The sequence below is a fragment of the Papaver somniferum genome, unplaced genomic scaffold (assembly GCF_003573695.1).
Source record: "Papaver somniferum cultivar HN1 unplaced genomic scaffold, ASM357369v1 unplaced-scaffold_65, whole genome shotgun sequence".
NCBI lineage: Eukaryota > Viridiplantae > Streptophyta > Magnoliopsida > Ranunculales > Papaveraceae > Papaver > Papaver somniferum.
This window is the reverse complement of record NW_020649304.1, coordinates 5,829,739-5,847,565: the sequence shown is the minus strand read 5'-3', so window position 1 is coordinate 5,847,565 and position 17,827 is coordinate 5,829,739. Positions and strand designations below refer to the sequence as shown.

General features: G+C 39.7%; 1 protein-coding gene across 1 annotated transcript; it reads right to left on the bottom strand.

Moving 5' to 3' along the window:
• Nucleotides 1-2,012: 2,012 nt before the first annotated feature.
• LOC113343720 (agamous-like MADS-box protein AGL36) lies at nt 2,013-17,496 on the bottom strand. The gene is made up of 2 exons (XM_026587850.1): nt 17,005-17,496; nt 2,013-2,309 (listed from the first exon to the last, which is right to left on the bottom strand). Exons 1-2 carry the CDS (start codon nt 17,494-17,496, stop codon nt 2,013-2,015), a joined length of 789 nt encoding a protein of 262 aa, XP_026443635.1.
• Between the last annotated feature and the right edge of the window lie 331 nt (nt 17,497-17,827).

Sequence of the window (17,827 nt, the reverse complement as noted above, 5' to 3'; positions counted from 1 at the left end):
AGAATTCAGGCACTGGATTGTCACGACCCAAACGTGACTGAGCAACAATTGGTGGGGTCCTGCATCAATGGAATGGTTCCCATTAACCGCGCCTTATTGGAGAATCTACGTTTCCATACATTCTCTGAACTTCATGAAGCCGCTAAGCGGTCGGCCACAACAGCAACAACATTGTTAGAAAGAACCAGGCCGACCAAGAGTGAAGACGCACGCGAAACTTGAGAAAACAGACGCCTCGTCAATAAGAAATATAATACTGGACCCTCTGTAAGCGTGGTGGGTGAAGGAGAAAAAAGGAAAGCTCCATCAGCAGAACATCCACCCAAGCGTGCAGCACCAGCATATCAGGCGGCTCCACCTCGAAAGACGGCGACTAAAGCTCCTGTGCAACACCAAGAAGCAGGAGAAGCTTCCCTGGATTTCCCTTTCCAAATTGAGGAGGTAATTGAACTTCTGGAAGCATGGATTCAAGATGATGTCATCAAGCTACCTCCTATCAGGCGTCCGCCAACTGAAGAGGAAATGGCAAATCCCAAGTATTACTGCTACCAAGGGTTCGTCCATCACCCGACCAATGAATGCAATAGATTGAACCGCATCTTCAAGGAGAAGGTGGAGGCGGGAAAACTTCAACTAGGCAATGATGGAGGACATCGACGTACATACGCATATTTCGGACACAAGTAAGTCTCATCAAACAACCCTTTCTGCAACCAGCCACTTCTCCTCCCGCCCAGGCCTGGGGACTAGATCCAATTATCAACCCAGGCGTCATTGGAAGGTGTGAATGGGATGCTGGCCCCTTCAAGTGTTTTATCAAAAGTTTGGAAGATGTCTTAGTCAACAATAATGGATCCAAGAATCAAATAGCGACGCAACATCAAAACCCATTCCAAGTTGGAGACATGGTAGTGAAAGTTGCCGCTCAGCCTCCTTCGTCCGACTCCCCAGACGAACCATACCTAGTAGCATAAGTTATTTTGGGAGGCTACTGCAAGCTCATCAACACGGACAAGTTAGACGGCATAGTAATACATGCCCGGTGGCTCAAACCCTCCAAAGTCTAAAAAATCATGCCACCTCTTGCCTCAAAATTCTTTTTAGTATTTCCTTCAGCAATTTTCCTCTTCATGCAATATTTGTAATTCCTTTAAAATGATTTTACTGCTTGCATTCACAATTAGGATTTCGATTTTAATTAAAAGTATCTTTCTTTCAAAAATAAGTTTTCCTGAATCTCAAAGGGAAAAGCACCAAGTAAGTTCAAAACCTCACAAAGCCATTACCCATCAATTCGAAACCATAAAACATCAAACCCTACAAGAAATATCTTATTCAAAAAGTACTGAAGAGGAGAATATGCAAGGAAGAAGATCAACAAGTGGAAGCATAAGAACATCTGGCTTCAACTTTCGCCTGACGAGGTTTCTCTACTTCTCGCGACGTGTTTCCCGGCTTGTGACGGCTCACACTTCTACATAATCAGGCGTCATGCTACGGACATCCTGTGTAATTTGCAAAGGAAAATCCGGTAAAAGGTTGGTCAAACCCTTAACTATTGCTATTGTTTCCCTTGTTTTGAGTTACGGATGCCAACGAAATATGGAGGCTTTATTGTGGAAGTAGCTGGGATGTGACATGCCAGCTAGCATCATTGCTGCGCTATTTATGCGTTTTGACTTTCCATCTGCTGAATCGCTTTGGAAGAATGGAAGAACTTGTATATCGCAAAAAGGAGTTTTAGGATTCTTTCGGGAGATATTATTCATTCGATCAAATATATGAAGTTATCAAAGCAGCATAAATGAAATAATATTACTCGGTGAAGCATAGCTTCAGTCACATGAACAAAAAAAAAACTGAGGTATCAAAACATCTACGAGCTACGAAAAGATTGTTCTTCTACAAAAGGGAATAATGAAATGAAAAGATAGCTGTCACTATCAACGCTAGGGTCAGCGGCGCCTCCACTAGAGTTCTCCCAAACACCTGCTCCAACACCCTCTCCAACATCAGGCATCCCTTCCAGAAGTCATTTCAACAGAAGCGTTAGCATCCTCTCTAGAAGCAGTTTCAGCAGCAGACTTGACACCATCTTTAAAGCATGTTCCAATGACATCTCCAAAGCCTGTTCCAGCGCTATCCCCAAAGCTTGCTTCAGCAGTCTCTCCAATAGATCCAACATTTGCTCCAGCGCCCTCTCCAATGGCCGCTTCAATAACACCCTCAACGGTCGCTTCAGCCTCTCCAACAATAGTTTCGACATCCTGAGCCGCGCCGGCATCCTTCTTAGCAACTGCTCCAACAACCTATTTGTTAGAACATTGCTCGGTCGAAGTCGCATGCGTTGCTATCTCAAGCATGTTTGTTAATGTTAGTGATCAAAACTATAAGTCTTGATTTCTATCCTACATAGCTAAAGGTCTCAGACTAGGATAGAAAGCGTAGTTGAGCTGAAGAAATACATGGCAATCATCATACAAGACGAAGGACTACTCAAGGAACTGGTGGATCTTCATCGACTAAAAGGTATGTGAAGACTTGAACTTATCTGTCACTCAAAAGTCTATATATTTTATCTCCTACTCTTGAGACAAAAGTCGTTTTGATATATAGACTTTCATTATGCACATTTGCTATTTCGAGCCGAGTTTATCTCGCCTATCTATTTATCGAAATATGTGTTGGTAAGCATTCGCTTTAGCCGAATTCATCTTTACCTAGTGACGAAACTCATGTTATGTTTCAGTCACTTTTAAAATTGCTCTGACGAAAAATGGCATGTGGATAACGGCTATATCCGTCCTCTGAGAATGTTTCAATGATTAAAATGAGAGTTTAGATTACATAACCATTGGTAGGATATAAGCATTGTTGTGGAAACACATATATGTATAAGTCCTTATTCCTTGAACCAAAGTTTGCGAACTTTGTTGATCAAGAGAAATGGAAGTGGCGTGAGCCAAGTCTGCGAACTGGCGGAAGTTCTCGACCCGAGAATTTCTGCTGGAGTTTGTGAACTCCTTCCATGAGCTTAAGTCCGCGAACCAAGTCCGCGAACTTGAGCAGGTTATATCTAAAACCGGTTGTTCTTGAACTCATGTTTATTTAAACTAAGGAATGCTTTTGCAAACCGTGGCTATCATGAACCGATTCGAGTGAATCAAACCGTTTTTGCTTCGATTGTGTCTTGTGTAGTTACATAAGATCTAAGCAATTGAACAACTCTCTAACTAGTTGATTTGAGTCATTTGAACTAGTTATGGTGAAGAAGAATATGTTTGATATGAAAGTAATCATATGGCTAACCATTTGGTTAACTATTGTTGAACCAATAAATGTTAATGTTTGGGAACGGTTCGTAAACCCAAAATTTGACATTTCATTTGTGTGTAACAAGCTAAGTTTTCGATCCAACGGTTGAGAAATATTATCTTGAATCTAATCAGGTTTTCATCTAACGGTGAATATTGAATGCTTTGTTACCAAGCTAACATTGATTGCAAACCCTGATTTGAAAACTATATAAGGGAGAACTCTAGCAACTGGGAATCAAGTACGTAGCAACTTTTTTACCAAGATAACATTTATCTATTACCGTAGACTTTTCTGTGTGATACAGATTTATTTATTAAAGTCTTCGACTTTGGGTCGTAGAAACTCTTAGTTGTGGGTGAGATCAACTAAGGGAATCAAGTACGTAGCATCCTGCTGTGATCAGAGGCTTAGGAGCATAACTGTACCTTGGATCAGTGTGAGATTGATTGGGGTTCAACTACAGTCTGGACCGAAGTTAATTTGGAGTAGGCTAGTGTCTGTAGCGGCTTAATACAATGTGTGTTCAATCTGGACTAGGTCCAGGGGTTTTTCTGCATTTGGGGTTTCCTCGTTAACAAAATTCTGGTGTTTGTGTTATTTATTTTCCGCATTATATTTTGTTATATAATTGAAATATTACAGGTTGTGCGTTTTTCAATCAATTAGAATATCCGACCTTTTGGTTGTTGATTTAAATTGATTGACACTTGGATATTGGTCTTTGGTACCATCCAAGTTATTTCTCTTTGATAAAGACTCGCAGATTTCTATTTGCTTGAATAAAGATCAAATCGAGAGATTGAGATATAAACTATTTGATATACTTTTATCTAGATTGAGTCTGACTGTCTAGTTGATTCTCTAGAAAGTATATTGGAGTTTGTCCATACAGATTGCTAATCGAATTGTTGGGTGCGGTTGTTGTACCCCCACTTTTTAAATTGGTATCAGAGCAGGCAAACACTCTAAACCTAATAAGTTTGTGTTTGTTCGTTCCTTATAAATTGCCCACGGGAAATTTCTTTGGAAAACTTGCTCGTGGCATCTGTAACGCACGCCAGAAGTCCTTAAAGATTTCTCAAGGATTATTATTGTTAAAACCTCCGGGTTTACATGATAATCTCATTTCATCTAAAAAGGAAAATTTAGATGATGAGATCCAATCTAAAGGAAAACATAAAAAGAAGGAAAGATTGAGGAAACGTTCGTCACGCTCAAGGATATGGACTCTCACTAGATTAACTCTTGATCTCTTTGAGGAATACTATCATAATGGATCAATTGATAAAGATCTATTTAGAGCGTTCGAAGGCGTTTTTAATCTCTTAGAAAAACTTAATTATGTTAAGTCTAAGAATCCTTCCGAAAAAGGTTGTGTACATGATAAACCATCGAATAATATTGTACAACCTAGAAATCAGAAAAATTTTCCTTCTAGCCAGATTAAACGAAGGATAGAAACCCCTGACTGCCCGGATTATCATCATTACGTTGATTATGTCACGGGGACTGTTCACACATATCAACCGGAAATGTTGCATGAGAATTCCTCTGCACATTATGCCTCTTGGTAACAAGCCTGACACCACCCCATTTGTATATATCTTGAAATGGGGCAAGAAATGTTTGAGTTGTTTACAGTTTTGCTATTCTCTTTTAGAATACCAAATAAAGATTTCTACTGCATCCATCGTCTCTCTCAAAAGTGTGTTGTCACGGGATGCATAGCCTTTGATGTCCAAATGGCTAAGAAAATCCCACTTTCCTTGTGTGGTCACGGTTCACAAACGAGTCCAAGCCCATCTTTAGTCTTATAAAGAAGAAGTTCGCGCACCCTCTTCTTCATCACCCGTCCGCGTACGTGAACCTCTAGGGTTTTGTGTGTTTTTCTCCATTGAAGCCATCTTGGAGAAATTGAAAGAAAGGGTGTTCAAGTTTCACTCCAAGTAAGTAAATTCCTCTTGTACCTTTCAATTTCTTAGATCTTATGGTGAATTCTAAGGGCTCAAAAAGGAGCTCCAAAAACTCAAATACCTCTAGCATGGATGTTCCTTGTGACCAAAACTCTCGCAGGATTAGATTTGTGGATGATTCTTGTGCTAGAATTTTTGAAAATATTTCATCTAAAGGTTTTATTCTAGAAAAGAAATTGGATTTCTCTAGTGGGCATGAAGATTTAGCTTGCTTCAAAAAATTCAAACTTGGAAATCTTTGATGGTAATGGTCATGTTTTGATTCTCTCTCAGAAAATTTTCTATGCCAACATTCATGATGTTGATATTAATAAGATGGAATTCAAAATCCATGATAAATAGAGAAAGGTTTTCTTGTTGATAGAGAATTAATTTCAAAGATTACCAACATTCCGTTGGGAAACGTGCGTCTCCTAGACCAAGTGAAGAACGTCCATCATGTGATGAAATATCTCTTGGGCTTTGTGGCAAGAAGGGTAATTTGGAATCAAGGGAAGTTTCCTACTAATGATCTTAGTATCCTGTTGTTGGCATTTGGGAAACTTGGTATCCCCAATCTTTGTCCCTCCACAATTGAGAATTCTTGGTGGAATCATGAGTATGCGGAATTAGTTTATTTCCTTGAATCGGGTATTTAAAGTCTCGATATTTGTGGTTTTATCATTTATCAAATGATTTTGATGACTTCACCCATCAAGATGTTAGGCTATCCTTGCTTGATTGGAAAAATTTTCCATGATCGTGGTCTTGTTTCGATTGGCAACTCTCTCGGGGTTCCCAAACTGGTTCGTCCGTGTACTTTTAGGCGCATAAGGGAAAATGTGTGCAAAATACAAAGAGATGCTTCATTTAACGATTGTGACCCTACCACTTTGAGTCTTCTTCAAAAAATTCATAAGGGTGTGTATAAGGTCAATTCAAGGGTGAAGTGTGTCCAAGAACAATTGTCTTTGGTTGCAACGAAGTTTCCCGAGCTCAAGGAAGAATTGAACACAATTCAAGCATCTAGGAGTATCTCCGATGAGGATGAAGATGAGTAATTTGTGTTCTGTTTGCCTAGTAAATCTTCTATGTTCTGTTTTTATTAGAAGAATAACTAGAGTTTGGAATAGCCATTATTATGATTACACATAGCTATGTCCAACGTTTTCATCTTCATGTTTTTAGATTTATTGGTTTAAATTCTAAACTTGTTTGGAAGATGATTTTTGCAGTATTAATATTTATGGTTTTATATATTGCAATATTGTTATGGGATTTGTGTGTTTACGTCCGTGAACTTTACCATCCCATATCTTGTCAAAAGTAAAGTCTTTCATATGTCAATATTCATATGTTGATAAAAGAATGAATGAACTTTTGACAAAAACAAAAGTTAAGTCTATATTGTCAATTATTGATGGAAGATAAGTTAAAATCTTTTGTTTGCAAGGATTATGTCTATTGTATATCATTGTGCACATAGTGATGGAAAATAGAATGAATCCTTGTGTATTCCGCAGTAATTGATCTTCCCTGATCCATATTTTATGTATTACTGTGAGGCTCCGTAAAGTGTCTTATGTTGAGCATTAAACAACCAAGATGATTATTTTTGATTAGCTATGTTGTTGTTTCGTAAGGTACTTTATGTCGAGCATTTTCAACTAAGTTAATCATCTTGTTTGGTTATTTAGTTGTTGCTCCGTAAGTTTTCTTATGTCGAGCATGACCAATTAAATTGATACTTTTGTGATTAATTTGGTTGTGTATTTCAATATTAACTATGGGTTCTCTGTGATTAATCTAATTGTATTCTTTAACTCTCCATAAGTTCACTTATGTTTGAGCATTTGTCGATTAAATTAATCATGGGTTCTCTTGTGGTTAATTTAATTGAACTTTTTGGATTCAAATTCATACTTGTATGTGATTTGTTATGTCCAAAGAAATCCTTCTTTTCTTTCGAAATTAAGGTCGCTCTTGTTGTTCTTTCGGGAATGACATTTAATGGGGGAGAGTTCTTTTGAACTTGCGCTTAATTGCCATATCTTTGTGTGGAGTGCGGCTGTGGAATATTATAGGGGTTATCTTGTATCTTTATAAACTCCTTGATGAATGCATTTAGCTTCGTCTTTATGATTGCATTTAAAGAACAAGTTGATATTTTTGCTTTCTTTTGGTCAAAAAATGTCTCTTTCAGAAACTTCATTAAGATATCATTCTTGTACCTTTGCCAATTTTATTGACAAAAAGGGGGAGAATTAATATGTAGTTCACGCTACAAATACATATGTTTTCGGATCATTTTGTAAGGGGGAGTGGTTTCCATGTGAGATGGAGTATTGACTAAGGGGGAGTGATACATATCACCATAGTATTGTTGTTGAAGTTGTGATACAATTGAACTTTGACGTTGTGTAATGATACTATGACACTGTATAACAATGATTGAGAACTATTGTTTTCTTATTGTTATAGCTACGGATTTTCAACAATGATGATGCTAAACTTACAACCTTTGGGATCATTGGAGTACTTGGAAGTGACGAAGATTTCGAGTAATGTTGAAGATTAGGCATGTGGAATAGGAGCTACAAAAGTTAATTTATTTATTTTTTGTATTCCATATGTATTAATAGTTTTGCCACTAAAATTGACAAAGGGGTAGATTGTTAGAGCATTGCTCGGTCGAACTCGCATGCGTTGCTATCTCAAGCATGTTTGTCAATGTTAGTGATCAAAACTATAAGTCTTGATTTCTAGCCTACATAGCTAAAGGTCTCAGACTAGGATAGAAAGCGTAGTTGAGCTGAAGAAATACATGGCAATCATCATACAAGACGAAGGACTACTCAAGGAACTGGTGGATCTTCATCGACTAAAAGGTATGTGGAGACTTGAACTTATCTGTCACTCAAAAGTATATCTATTCTATCTCCTACTCTTGAGACAAAAGTCGTTTTGATATATAGACTTTCATTATGCACATTTGCTATTTCGAGCCGAGTTTATCTCGCCTATCTATTTCTCGAAATATGTGTTGGTAAGCTTTCTCTTTTGCCGAATTCATCTTTACCTAGTGACGAAACTCATGTTATGTTTCAATCACTTTGAAAATTGCTCTGACGAAAAATGGCATGTGGATAACGGCTATATCCGTCCTCTGAGAATGTTTCAATGATTGAAATGAGAGTTTATATTACATAACCATTGGTAGGATATAAGAATTGTTGTGGAAACACATATATGTATAAGTCCTTATTCCTTGAACCAAAGTTTGCGAACTTTGTTGATCAAGAGAAATGGAAGTGGCGTGAGCCAAGTCTGCGAACTGGCGGAAGTTCTCGACCCGAGAATTTCTGCTGGAGTTTGTGAACTCCTTCCATGAGCTTAAGTCCGCGAACCAAGTCCGCGAACTTGAGCAGGTTATATCTAAAACCGGTTGTTCTTGAACTCATGTTTATTTAAACTAAGGAATGCTTTTGAAAACCGTGGCTATAAAGTTCATGAACCGATTCGAGTGAATCAAACCGTTTTTGCTTCGATTGTGTCTTTTGTAGTTACATAAGATCTAAGCAATTGAACAACTCTCTAACTAGTTGATTTGAGTCATTTGAACTAGTTATGGTGAATAAGAATATGGTTGATATGAAAGTAATCATATGGCTAGCCATTTAGTTAACTATTGTTGAACCAAAAATGTTAACGTTTGGGAACGGTTCGTAAACCCAAAATTGGACATTTTTTTTTATGTAACAAGATAAGTTTTCGATCTAACGGTTGAGAAATATTAGCTTGAATCTAATCAGGTTTTCATCTAATGGTGAATATTGAATGCTTTGTTACCAAGCTAACATTGATTGCAAACCCTGATTTGAAAATTATATAAGGGAGAACTCTAGCAACTGGGAAACCTTATCCCCACACCTTACGTGTGATACTAGTTGCATATCTAGAGTCGATTCTCCTTTAACCTTTGGTTTCTTCTTCTAAACCAGGTTAACGACTTAAAGACTTCATTGGGATTGTGAAGCCAGACCGATACTACTTTTCTTGTAGTTGTGTGATCTGATCTTGCATCTTCTATCGTTACGAGTACGATTGTAATAAATGGCTCGAGATTTTATATCTCCGATAGGCAAGATAGAAAAGTAATCACAAACACTTCGTCTCATCGTTTGTGATTCCAAAATATCTTTTTTCGCTGCGTCGATTAAGATTATTGTGAGGTGATCAATAATACTAGGCTGTTCTTCGGGAATATAAGACTGGTTTATTGATTGGTTCTCGTTCACCTTGATTTATCAAAATACGGAACAAAACTCGTAGTTATATTCGTGGAGACTGATTTATCAATTACCGTAGACTTTTCTGTGTGATACAAATTTGTTTATTAAAGTCTTCGACTATGGGTCGTAGAAACTCTTAGTTGTGGGTGAGATCAGCTAAAGGAATCAAGTACGTAGCATCTTGCCGAGATCTGAGGCGTAGGAGCATAACCGTACCTTGGATTAGTGTGAGATTTATTGGGGTTCAACTACAGTCCAGACCGAAGTTAATTTGGAGTAGGCTAGTGTCTGTAGAGGCTTAATACAATGTGTGTTCAATCTGGACTAGGTCCCGGGGTTTTTGTGCATTTGTGGTTTCCTCATTAACAAAATTCTGGTGTCTGTGTTATTTCTTTTCCGCATTATATTTTTTATATAATTGAAATATCACAGGTTGTGCATTTTTCAATCAATTAGAATATCCGACCTTTTGGTTGTTGATTTAAATTGATTGACACTTGGATATTGGTCTTTGGTACCATCCAAGTTATCTCTCTTTGATAAAGACTCGCAGATTTCTATTTGCTTGAGTAAAGATCAAATCGAGAGATTGAGATATAAACTCTTTGATATACTTTTATCTAGATTGAGTCTGACTGTCTAGTTGATTATCTAGAAAGTATATTGGAGTTTGTCCATACAGATTGCTAATCTAATTGTTGTGTGTGGTTGTTGTACCCCCACTTTTTCACTCTTGAGGATACTCCGATTCGTCAACGTCAGAGTTGAGGATTACGATACCGTTCTGAACAGGATAATTAAACTTACTCTCGTTTGAGGGTTCCTTAGGATCGATCCTTCGCCGCTTCAGTCAAGAAGCGAACCTTTCATCCCTAGCACTGGGATGCTGAGATGCTTCATCATGTCTCCACTTCTCTTCCATGTCAATCGAAGCCATGAAAGCTTGAACACGCCCTCGAACAATGCATAGATGAGTGAGAGACATACCCTGTATGGCCCGACCAGACTCACGAAACAAAGGATCAATTTTGTTTAATATCTCCTCAGACGCAGAGACCCTGGGTTTGTCAACTTCAAAGCTTTTCCCTGAGGAATTGGAAGAATGATCATCACCAGGAGTTCCCATCATGAACTGCAGAGAATCATTATGTCTACATCAACAACCTACGTAGTAAAGAGGACAAAAGAAAACTGCAAAAAGGATATGAAACAATACCTAAAAGGAGATAACGCAATCCTGTGGTGATCGATGTGAAACGAGAAGCTCGAGGTGCTCTCTTATATTACGCAAAATGATAAAACCCGGAAAAGGAAAACTCTTTGCCTGCCGTACATGAAGGCTCTAGATATGGGATATCAGCTGATTAGACACTTATATATCTGGGATAGTTGACTCACCTTGGATGCTGACGAAAAAGAAGTTCGTCACCGCAAGAACAAAGCTAACGAAGCAAGAATAAAAGTATGTGCGATGCCTTTTATATGCACGGCGCCTTAAGAGTTTGGATGAAAAAAGGAATCCGCTTTGGATTCAACCACGCCCAAATCAGTGCCAACGTCTTGTAGTCGAACCAGCAGCGTGCCAGCACATCAGGCACTCAATCTGCATCGTCCTGTGGACAAAGTTGCAGCGCCAACATCAATGTTCCGTGGCTAAAGTCGCAACGCCAGCACCCTGTGGCCAAGCAGGAAATACGCCAAGCCGCCAGCTCAAGGATCATAGACTACTCATGCCTCCTGCCAAAGGTTAGTCGAATTTTCCTGGCAATCTCCTCATGTCTTGCCCTTTCGATTTTACTCTTGTCTGTCACCATCTCATGCTTACCCCGCAACAATGCCACTGTTACGTGCTAAGCAAGAGACTTAATGTTGATGGTGGTTTTTAGTTCAGGGCTAAATTCATAAAACCCTGCATTTAATGTGTCGTCACTCTGCAAAGAAATTGATCCATGTGAAAATGATGAGTGTTCAACCTCTTAACTGGCACATTCATTGAGAAACTCAATATATATATATATATGAAATTTACCCAGACAGGTGCATGTAGCAACAATCCCATATATTCTGTAAATTTTGGCACCTTGCTTGTATTACTCAGTTAATATAAGTTTCTTTGAATGCTTTATGTGCTATGTTTCCCGGATGAACCCTTAATATTGATATGACGTGACAATTTGTGTTCAGTCGCAGCAGATTAGCACGAATTTCCAAGTATCAAGGATAAGGTCTTTGCATAAAGTATTCAATCAGAAAGCATACTGCTCTCTGGCAATGAACTTAAAGAACTCTGTGTCAACACATAGAATTCAATCAATTTTGTGATAATTAACAAGATTCAGATATTACCCTGACTAATTTGCAAAAATTAGGGTTTTGCGCCTTGCGCAGTATATCAGACCTTGCCTGTCGAAATTAAGCCTAGGAAAACTAGGTAATTAATCCGCCATGGATTAGTCGGTGCAAAATCTTGCCCAGAATCAGAAAACAAGAAATAAAGGAGGCGCAGAATAGGATCAGCAGCAAAGGGATGCGTGTCCATGCCTTAGGCCAGCCGGCGCCATTTTCCATTGGCCACGCCCCATGTTGCCTAAACCGGCCCTATTTCCCTCGACCAATCAGGTCGCCTTAAACCCGCCACACGCACATAAGTTGTGGCTGGGCCCATACTTGCCATCCCTATTTCCCATCTACCAATCATGTCGATTTAAACTTGCCACACCCACACCAGAAGTGTGGACACGCCCGCGTTTGATCGTCCCTCTCTTGTTCGACCAATCTGGTTGCTATAAACCTGCCGCAGTATTAAAAAAGAGAGGCAAAATTACACCAATACCAAAATTGGCTTTCCAAATTTGCGCCAATGCGCTAACTGGCATGCCCAACGTGTCGGACGTGCCACTTTGCCACAGAAGCATGTCGAACGTGGCAACATACCATAAATAATACACTTACGTGTCAACCCATCTTCTGTTCGTGGCCAACGCCATAACAGACTTCAATGTGGTTATCCTAACCAGAAACACGACCTTGCATGGTGGAAACCCTATTTTCCAGTCGTGGCACAAATTATGCCACTTCGAGCCTACAACATGCCACGAGCCGTGCGGGACCCAGGAAGCCCTAATAAAGACGCCATATCATATCCACCCGTGGCAATCCTTATTCCTGTGGCCGTTTCCATATGATGGCCTGGCTATGGTTCCTTTGGCGTGGCTATGACACCATTTGCACAAAACGTCGATGCGCCACGGACACATGCCACATGTCGCATGCCGTATGCACTAATTAGGGTTTTGGCATGCCAAACCCTAATTTAGGCAAAGTTGTTACGCCAACCAAGTCAAGTAACGTTTTCCAGAGCATTGGGATTGATGTGGAAACAGGGCCAATGTTGCCACACCACATTTGAGTCTAACACTAATGTGTCAAAATCTAGCGGTCGTGGCTACGCCAGGCGCTACTTGCACCATCGTGCCACTGGCATGCGCTAACTATGTCAGCCACGCCACCTTGCCGCAACGCACGTGCTAATTAGGGTTTAGATACGCCAAAACCTAATCTATCTAAAGTTGCCATGCAAACTAGGTCAAGTGATTCTCCTAAGGCCTTAAGTTTAACTTAGCAACAGGGCCAATGTTGCCGGAGCCATATTTGGGTATAACACCAATATGCCAAAACAACTGCCACGGCTGCGCCACTGGCATGCCGCTATGCCATGGCTATGCTAGGCGCCACCATGCCAATGGCGCCACTTTGCTATACAACAAGATGTGGCCATAATCAATGGCCATCCTTTCTCATAAGCTACAATCTCAGCCGTCCATATTCGCTATGGAATTGACAAGCCTGTGGCAAGTTTTAGGCGGCCAGCCTAATAGCATCACATGTTATTTTCCTATGGAAAGTATCTTGACTTTGACCTGCCACACGTAGCAATATGCTACACGTTTTTCACCAAAACACTCGAGACATCAAACATGTCACAAACTGGGGGATGCTCATCAGGGTATTGGTCTGGCAGTTTACAGCGTGCGGCGTGCAACACGTCCATCATAAAAAAATGTCAGGAAAACATGGCAGTTAGTGGAGGCAAGAAGTAGTGGGTGTAAACAAACCCGCTTCCATCATAGTGGAGGCGTGGTTTCCGGAAGTTACACGTTACTCCACTCTTCCATCACTCAATCACTCCCACTTCCTATGAGACCAGGGTGTATTCAATTATGACTTATATAAATAGGTTTTACCTATTTTCATCAAGCAACAAGTTTTTGTGAGAACAACAACACAGTATCCAGAAAAATACCAAAGAACTGATAGATTTCATTCAGCAAGCCAGTTCTAAATTCTGATACAAGTCATAAAATAGCCACATCTTCAGAATTAACCATTCTGGTCTCAACACCTTCTTCGCTTCCCTCCCTAAGATCAACCCTTCTCCTTCATTTTGTGACCGAAGCAAGACTGGAACGACCATTTTTTGGTTTAGGCCAGGATTGTGTTTTTGGAGACACCACCCTTTGGCTTAAGATGGTTACCTTTGGAGTTACGTTTTTTGTTACGTTTACCATTTTTGCTGGATTCTCCGTGCCTTTTCTTTGATGCAGCATTATCGTCCAGGACATGAGCTTTGTTGGACATGTCTTTGCTCAGCATCAGGCTTTTGTCCTTGCAGCACAGAAGTTCCTCCACCTGGATCTTTTTCCCCAGCTCCACCATGGTGATTTCGCGATTCTTGTGTCGCAGCCTCCTCTTGTACTCGTTCCATGAGGGTGGTATCTTTTCAATTACTGCAGATACTTGTAGAGATTCATAAATATGCATTCCTTCAGCAAGAATTTCGTTGATGAGCAGCTGGAGTTCGACGAATTGTTCTACAACAGGCTTTTCATCAGTCATCTTATATTCCAGGAACCTAGCTACCAAGAACTTCTTGCTTCCAGCAGCCTCTGCAAGATATTTTTTTTCTAGGGTTCCCATAAATCAAAAGCAGTAAAATTCTCTTTTGCATTATAAAAGTCGTACAAGGAGTCATCCAGACAGTTAAGAATGTGGTTTTTGCACATGTAATTCTTCCTAGTCCACCTATCCAGTCTATCTTCATAGCCACGGTCATGAAGCCTTCTTGAGGGTCTTTCTAAGGCAACTTCATCTAGCCTTTGGTCTTTTAAGAAGAATAACATTTTGGACTGCCATCGTTTAAAGTCTTTGCCACTAAACTTTAGGGGTTTGTCTAGAGTACTCTTTCCCATGTTGTTACAAAAAATATAGTAAAGAGGATATTGCCTTTAGATTGTTGGAAATGGAACTAATAATGTAACTGAGAAGAAGATACTTAGCTCAAACCACGTATACGATACGCTGTCCTAAAGGAAATATCGCCTGCTACTCCGCTGAGATGCTATAGCAGTTGGCGAGTCACCTCCAGGATACAACTACTGATAGTACCCCTCAATGTAGCATACAAAGAGAGTACCCTTAGAACTTGGCAGTGTTAGCAAAAGCTCAAAACAAAGAAACTAGAAATAAAAACTTATTTTCTGAAAGCAGAGGGAGAGCAGAAGAAGAGATGTTTCTCTGTTGTGTCTCAAAAGATCTCAATACTCCTCCCTTATATAGTGTTTAAGACGTTACAAACGAGAGGAAAAATGCATGCAACAAAACCATGCGTAATACAGAAATACTGGTAATGTTTGGTTAAAAACAGTGTTGCTTTTGTCAGGCTTAGAGCAGTGTGTTGGTTACTGGTAATGTTTGGTTAAAAACAGTGTTGCTTTTGTCAGGATTAGAGCAGTGTGTTAGTTAAAAACAGTGTTGCCAAAACAAATACGTACAGACAAGAAAGCCAAGACAAACATGTGCAGACAAGGAAGGCAAGACAAACACGTACAGACAAGAAAACCAAGACAAACATGTGCAGACAAAGAAGAAGATTCTTCTACATGTGTGTAAAACACGTACCAAAAGTTTTAGCAAAAAGATAGGATCTAATGAACCCACACCCACACCCACACCCGAACCCGACCCGACCCGACCGAACGGACGGCGGCGGCGTGCGTGCTTCTGTGCGAAGCACCGTGCATACGGGAAAGGCAACCTTGCCCTAGTCTAGGACTTCCCCCCTCACACAAAAGTCTAATGACCCAAGGGCCATCCCCTTTTAGCCAATTCTATGGTATTTAAGTCTAAAACTCTTTAGATTTTAGTCTATGTGGGACTATTGTTTTATCTATTCAAATGAAAAAACAAGTAGTGGGCAATAGGTCTAGAGATCAAAACATAGTCCATGCAAATTTGGTATAACAAAGATGTTTTTTCTAACAATCCCCCACATGAATGATAAAACATATCGACGAAATACGAGAAAACATAATACATCAATATTAGGCTAAGGTGTCCCAGAGATTGAACCTTAACTTAGTGAGAGGTTACCGGAACTGCTTGTTGTTACGGTGAACACAATGTCTTGAACCGCCAACAGTGAGTGCAAGTCAGAAATAACAACCACACTTTGACGTCTCAAAGAAAAAGAAAGCTGCCAAGCTCTTGCCGTTGTGCCCGTTTTGGCCGTGGGCTAAATCCCGGACTTAATGAATGTCTCTAGAGAAAAAGCTCAAATTCCCGTAGGAAGCGGCCCCACTTCCAATATCCACATAGGTGAGTCCATTAAGAGTGTCCTGCCACACTCCGCTTTAAGCAAAGTCATGGAACTCATTAAGATCTTGACAGATCATCCTAAAACATGCAGGTAGCACTATCATACGGTTACACCATAGGGAGGGACAAAGATAGTGCTCTCTTGACATCACCAAAAATTAGTTGTCTCATTGAACCTTATTCTTGGAGCTCCATTCACAAGGTTGAGTGTCCTTCATGGAGATTTATTCTATGAGCTTGAGTCCCATCCCCTTCGATGTGGATCTAACTACCTCTCTAGATAACCCTTTCGTCAAAGAATCTGCAATATTCTCTTTAGACCTCACAAAGTCTATAGAGATGATACCAGTAGAGAGTAGTTGTTTCACTGTCTTGTGTCTTCTTTGAAGATGTATATATTTTCCGTTGTATACATTATTCTTTGCGCATCCAATAGCATCTTGACTGTCACAGTGGATTGCGATCGAGGACACAGGCTTGGGCGAGAGTGGAATTCCTCCCAGGAAACCTCGTATCCATTCAACTTCCTCCCCATCTTTCTCCAAGGCTATAAACTCAGACTCCATGGTGGATCGAGCAATACATGTCTGTTTGGAAGACTTCCATGACCCAAGGGCCATGCCCTTTTAGCCAATTATATGGTATTTAAGTCTAAAACTCTTTAGATTTTAGTTTATGTGGGACTATTGTTTTATCTATTCAAATGAAAAAACAAGTAGTGGACAATGGGTATAGAGATCAAAACATAGTCCATGCAAATTTGGTATAACAAAGCCGTTTGTTCTAACAGTGGGTTCATGATCAGAAGCTCTCTCTGGATTATAGCAAGGGTATTCTTTCTGTGGGGCTTCATTGGACATCCCTGCTCCTCCTCCATCCATGGACTGAATTTTCTCACTTAAAGTTTCAATTTTGGATCCCAATTTGCTATGGAGCTGTTCAAGTTGTTTGATACTAAATCCATTCACCTGTCTTGACATAGGCATTTCATCATACTCACGAGTCTTCTCTTTTTTCTTATCATCCAAGATTAGTTTATCACGTTTTTCTTTAGGAATTTGGATATACCGTTTGGTGATTCTTTGAACTTCATTCATGTTTCTAGGACATATCTCAGGTTTACCTTGATCTGGATCATAAACAATCATACAGGCATCAACACCACATAACTCAGAGAACTCATAAATACTCTTCTTCAATGTTTTCAATCTTTCGCTGTAAGTTTTCTTCCGATTTTTCTTGTTTGCAATATATTCCATCTTTAATTTAGCACGACCCATCTATGATCTGATTTGCTCTTCTGTTAATGTTAATTTTAAGGTTCTGTTTCAAAGATGGTATGGTTTCTTGGTTAAGGAAAGGTAAAAAATTCAAAGATGGTATGGTTTCTTGGTGAAGGAAAGGTAAAAAATTCAAAGATGGTATGATTTCTTGGTTAAGGAAAGGTTTTAGGGCTCAACTAGGTACCTGGGTTGCGCCGCTACCAGATAGATAAGCAAGTCAGAACCCGGCCAGATACGTTCCAACACGACTATGAAGCGGTGAAACTCGAAGATAAAAATGGAATTGTTTAGTCTACTTAATATAAGGAGGTTGGGAGGAGAACTTTAA